General features: G+C 40.1%; 1 protein-coding gene across 2 annotated transcripts in view; it reads right to left on the bottom strand.

Moving 5' to 3' along the window:
* Nucleotides 1-2,355: 2,355 nt before the first annotated feature.
* The window catches only part of micall2b (mical-like 2b), a 14,738-nt gene continuing 11,585 nt past the window's right edge, over nt 2,356-5,508 (bottom strand). For both annotated transcript variants that reach the window (XM_042227307.1, XM_042227306.1), the window contains exons 15-16: nt 5,017-5,063; nt 2,356-3,554 (exon numbers count right to left, since the gene is read on the bottom strand). In XM_042227307.1, the coding sequence (XP_042083241.1) occupies nt 3,463-3,554; nt 5,017-5,063 (139 nt within the window). In that variant the 3' untranslated portion in view covers nt 2,356-3,462. The remainder of the gene's footprint in view (nt 3,555-5,016; nt 5,064-5,508) is intronic.

Raw genomic sequence — 5,508 nt, 5'->3', positions numbered from 1 at the left:
GTCCTTTAGGGCTGCGTCAAATAATACTTAAGAGAGTTCAACTCCCAAAACTGAGGCTTCTTGGGTTTTAAATAAGACAATGCACACATGGTAGAAGAAAATGTTGACAAGTTGAGTCGAGCTGAAAGCAGAATCACATCTTCACCACGAGCAATAGCGAGTTAAGTCACAGAGCACTTAAGAGAAATAGTAGCATGTCCACAGTGTGTCAAATTATAAACACAGCTTCTCTTTAATCTTAACAAAAAAGTGAGGAAAAATGTACAAAAGAGTGTGACACAACAGTACCAACAGGCTGAATGTACGCTAACGTCGACTTTATGTGACTTTAACATGGATTAAAGAGATAGGGGCCGTGAATGGTTCAGTCACATTATGTCAGAGCAGAGTCGAGCCTCGCCGAAATTCACTAAACTGTGTAAAAAGTCTGCGTGAATAAGTACGCGAGGGCCCACTGTGTTATGTAAATGAGCCACCTCAAAGTCTCCCGTGTTACAGCTGTAACCTCGCCGAGTCGACTTAAAGGCAAATTTTCCCCCCTCCCCTCCACACATCACGAAAGATAAACATGTTCCAAAGTTAAGCAGAGACATGATTGATTCAGACACACAGCGGCGTAGTGATGGAACATTTTATCACGGTTTGAGGGAGGAATCAACAAACATTTTCACACATAACAACAGGAACAGATGCTGCTTTTAGAGAGAGGAAGATTACACAGTTTTGTATTTTCACACTAACAGACTTTTAAAAAAGCCAAAAAAAAAAAAAAAACAAGAAAGCTCGAAGTCAATTTCCCTGCTCTTTTCTGCTGTTATTGTATTATTTTTTTTCTTCTCCTCTTCACTCCTTTAAATGGATATTTTAACTGTGGCAGAGAAATTGTTCTTGTGTTTCAGAGCTTTGTTCTGTATACAAAACGAGTTTGAGACCAGAAGATTTGTGTGTGTGTGTCTTAAAATCTGAAAAATGGAAAATAAATCAAATGCTGTGCATTGTGTTCACCAGTGTACTTTGGATCTACAATGGCCTCTTTGGAAAGCTGTAAGTTTGTGAGGATTCTGCACATTCTGAATACTGTAGCTGATGTGGAGGCAGTTATGGCTTTTATTATTTAACCTCCTAGGACCTGGCGTCCACATATGTGGACATCACATTTTGGGTTATTTAGACCAAAATATTCAATTTTGCTCTACAAGAGCCTGATATCCACTTACGAGGACATTATACTGCTACTGTTCTATCAAAAATTTAAACGAATATCCTCATATGTGGCTCTTATTTTTCTTAAAAACAAAAATAAGGTAAAATAAAACAATAATCTGGTAATTCTTTGTTTTTACATTCATCGGGCCCCAATATGCCCAAATATCAAAGAGAAATTAAAAATGCATGCTGTGGAAGAGTTCGGGTCCTAGGAGGTTAAACTGAGGCCCCAAAACCCTTAGATAGCTACAGCTACACAAAGAGTTGCAGTCACGCTAGCTTCCGCTTGGTAATGAAAAGGACATTTTGTTTGTCCTCTGCAAGAAATATGTGTCTTATTTGTTGTGATATAAAAGAGTAAAATAAACCCCGCAGCAGCTTAGAATGCATGGTCAGGAAATCTGCATTTCTTTCTTTTTAAGTGTATGATTTGAATAACAGAAATTAAGCAGCTTCTGTTGTGTTCAAGCAGTAAAAGTTAATTTAGAAAGAGGCGAGAAATATCTGACCCGTTGACGTGAAACTGGTTCCATTAACTTGTTTGGCTTTGCAATTTTCTAAGAATTCTTAAAAATAAATAGAAAAATGAAGATAACTAAAGAAAACTGACAGCTTTTTGTTATTATTATTACAAATGATAAACCTGCAACCTCGTGTTTGTGATGTGCCTTTAAACCTGTTTAATCGGTGCCTGTACTGATATGAAACGGATGTCCTACTGAGAGCGAGGGTGACATGACAAGGCCCATGCTGCCTCCTGGTGGTTTTACAGAGACACTGCACTTCACTTTGTTTAGTTTTGGTAATGAAAATGATTCAGTACATTATAAAAAATAAAAATAAAGTCAAATTATTTGGTTAAATAAATTTACCCCCCCCCAATTCAATAGGATCCTGCAGAGAGGAGACATGAAAGTGAGGCAGAACAACACGCAGGAAATGGTCTGAGGTGGACTCAAACCCAGGCCCCTACAACAGCCTTCAGTATAGGATGGGTTTCCAGCTAAACCAGGTGAGCCATAGTGGTGACCCAGGCATGCTTATTACTAATACTTGAGTTTCACTGTGCACCGCATTCACCAACTACATCAACACGGTCCGTTAATTTTTACCATCTTTTTATTAAAGTAAGAATATTTAAAACAGCAATTAATTTAAAACCCAGGCAAGTTTCTCCTTTTAATAGTCAGACAGCCACCAAGGGGATGAGAGCATAAACATACACACAACATCTGGTCATAACACACAAAAGAATTAAAAAGTTGCTTCAGAATTACATCAATTTATGGCACTCAGACAGTACACAGTCAGTTTGGCTCAGAACTATTAAAACATGTACAAATCAAGGTCCAATGTGGACCACTTCATGCATTTCATGCGCTCAATAAAAACAAAAACAAATAAAAACGGGCAAACGACTGAGTATTTATGAGACGTTCAGGTCACATGACGCAAACCACACACATCCTTTCCCTCTACTGAGCCATAAAAACAGCCCTCGTTACAGCTTTCATATTTATCTATAGTGACTGTGTCTTTTCTGACTCAGACATCCTACTCCCATGACTTCCCTTTGGGAACCACTCATCTAGAAAACGCCATTAGATATCATTAAGACATAGCTAAAGAAGCACAGTGGTCACTGTCCAAATGCAGTAAACAGACTCAGACAGCGACCCCGACGTTGCTGATGTGGCTTGTTTCACGATGGGTTTGAAGGACTTTGACTCCCACTTGTATCAGTGTTACTGTATACAAGCAACATTTCAATGACATGCACAAACAGCGAGATGTAAGCAGACAGCAAGTGTGTGTGTGTGTGTGTGTGTGTGTGTGTGTGTGCGTGTGTGTGTGTCAGCATTAAGGAGACAGATTAAGACTAGAAGGGGATTAAAACTAACAACTGGAACATTGAACCCAATCACATCACGACTGGTGAGTCATTAACCCCTCGATGCTGTGTGCGTGTGTGTGTGTGTGTGTGTGTGTGTGTGTGTGTGTGTGTGTGTGTACGTACAGTGGAGTAAGGCAGGAGAAGCGTCAGATCTTGAGTGACACAGCTGACAGAGGGAAGGGCATCTTTCAACAAGTGCCGAGAACGACAGATTGCACATGCTCGCACATGCTGTACACTCAAACGCACGCAGCATCCGTGTTATCCCGCAAATCACAGGCTGAGCACACTGACGTTAAGCAGCGCAAACATCAAAGGAAGACTGAAAGAAAACAGCAACAACAGCAGGGCTTTGCAGAGTATCACGCTTCCTTCTTGTTTCCCCAGCCGAACAGTTTGGACATCGGAGACTTTGACTTTTCCTTCTTTGGTTTTTCCTTTTCCTTCTTAATGTCTGTGTGATCAAAGCGAGAGCGAGAGAGAGACATCATTCAAATTCTTACTTTACAAAACAGTTATTACATTGCATTAAGAACACACTGTCATGATGGTGAATTTTCATGTTTTCAAACAATCCTGTGAGACAAACTGTGTTCATGTTTCAGTGTCACTGGCTTTATTTGCTCTCAATGTAGGTGCAGGAGCCCCACCCACTTTCTGTCCAGACCTTCTGTTTGCGAGGGACAGTCAATCAGCAGAAAGTTGCCTCAATAGGAAGAAGAGTTAAAACAACTTGTTCAAAATGGGGGGTAAACTAAGAGGGTTGTTGCCAATAATTAATATAAGTAAAATATCCCGATAGGCTAAAGGCACAGAGCTGCACTATGACCGGATTCCTGAAGAGATTTAGAGTCTGAGCATCATCAGCATCGACAGACATCCTGTTCACACAGTAGTAGTCATGATTCAGGCGACTGAGCCACCCACAAGATGGCGAATTGTAAATGTGTTTTTGAAAAAAGGAAATCGTTTAATATCCCCGAAAAGCAACTTTAATCCTTCTGTGCATTTATTTAGAAAGTCCAGTGTAGTTTGGCTAAAATGATTTTAAAGGATGAAGTAGGAGCTGTTTGTGAGTGACTAAGTATTGGGGGACAGATAAAAATGTTAAAATGTCACTGTATTATTAAGTGGGCTTTATTTTGTATACATAATTAAACAGCTCCTTTCATGAGCCCATTTAAGGGTCTTTAATATTGCACCGTGATTCAGAAAGCCCCACATTTGCAGCCATCTTGCAGACACAAAAGTCTGACTTAGTCACCACTACGGATGTCCTGACGCCTGCCATCCAGTGGAAAGCAGGTGATTTTCCACATCTCCACCGCATGGGACACGGCACGTGTGTGTAAACGGACACACAACTGCACTCGGAGTGAGAACGAATTGTGAAACTTTGGCATTAACTTTATGAATACATTAAAACTGAAATGGCTAGTCTTTAGCCCACGGTCGGCGTTCGCTCGCTGCAATGTAATGACCTTTCACTGAAGTTCAATAAATCTCCTCAATTTTCAGCCTTGCTTTGCCGGTCATGAATTGCAAATGAAGCCGGATCCAACGCTGCTCTATCAGAGGGTCAAATTAAGCAGCTGCATTATCCATTTGTCTAATAGGGACGCTGCTGACAAAAAGAGAGGGGGGAGCATTTTGTTTGATGCTTTTTCCATTAGCAGTCAGTAGATCAAACGAGATGAAAACATTGCCCAGGCGCACCCTTTAAAAAAAAAAAAAGAAAAATGCACCACGAGTCCCCACACACACAGAATTCTATCTACTTCAATTAGAGGTGTCCATGATGGAAATCCTCAATTGGATAATTTATAAGCCAACTAAGTTGCAGTGACACTGAGGTTATGAAAACTAATGAACAGGGTGGGGGGTGGGGGGGCTGTGGACGTGGTGCGGGTACTCACTGAAATCCAGCATCATCTTGTTTAGCTGCTCGTCCTCCTCTTCCTCCCTGAGAAGATGAAGCAGAAACACACAGAAGACAGACAGGTTAGTCAGCAACTGAACGCTACACTTAGAGCAATTTAAATAATCAGTTTCATTACGTCGTACTTAGTCCACAAAATGTCAAAATAAGGCAAAAAGTGTCCCAGAAGGCCGACATTCAAGTTGTTTTTTTTCTCTAGTTAAGCTGTTTCAAAAGTACTGATGAACAAGCTTAAGCCGATTTGCTACATTTAAGACAAAGTAAATAATAAATACAAGAAATTTTCCTCAATACACAACTAAAACTGTTATATTTGTAATGCATTTGCTACATGGTTGATTTGCTGATAGATTACAGTCACAGAAGTGACACAGGATAAGAAGTATAGTCAGTCATCGATGCTTTTAATATATTTGAGTTTTAAGCAGTTAACTCTGTTTGGAGTTAAACATTATCAAATCCAAACTTT

Source organism: Haplochromis burtoni, unplaced genomic scaffold (genome assembly GCF_018398535.1).
Source record: "Haplochromis burtoni strain Fernald_Lab_line unplaced genomic scaffold, NCSU_Asbu1 Contig_253, whole genome shotgun sequence".
In the NCBI taxonomy this organism is placed as follows: domain Eukaryota; kingdom Metazoa; phylum Chordata; class Actinopteri; order Cichliformes; family Cichlidae; genus Haplochromis; species Haplochromis burtoni.
This window is presented reverse-complemented; position numbering and strand designations above follow the sequence as displayed.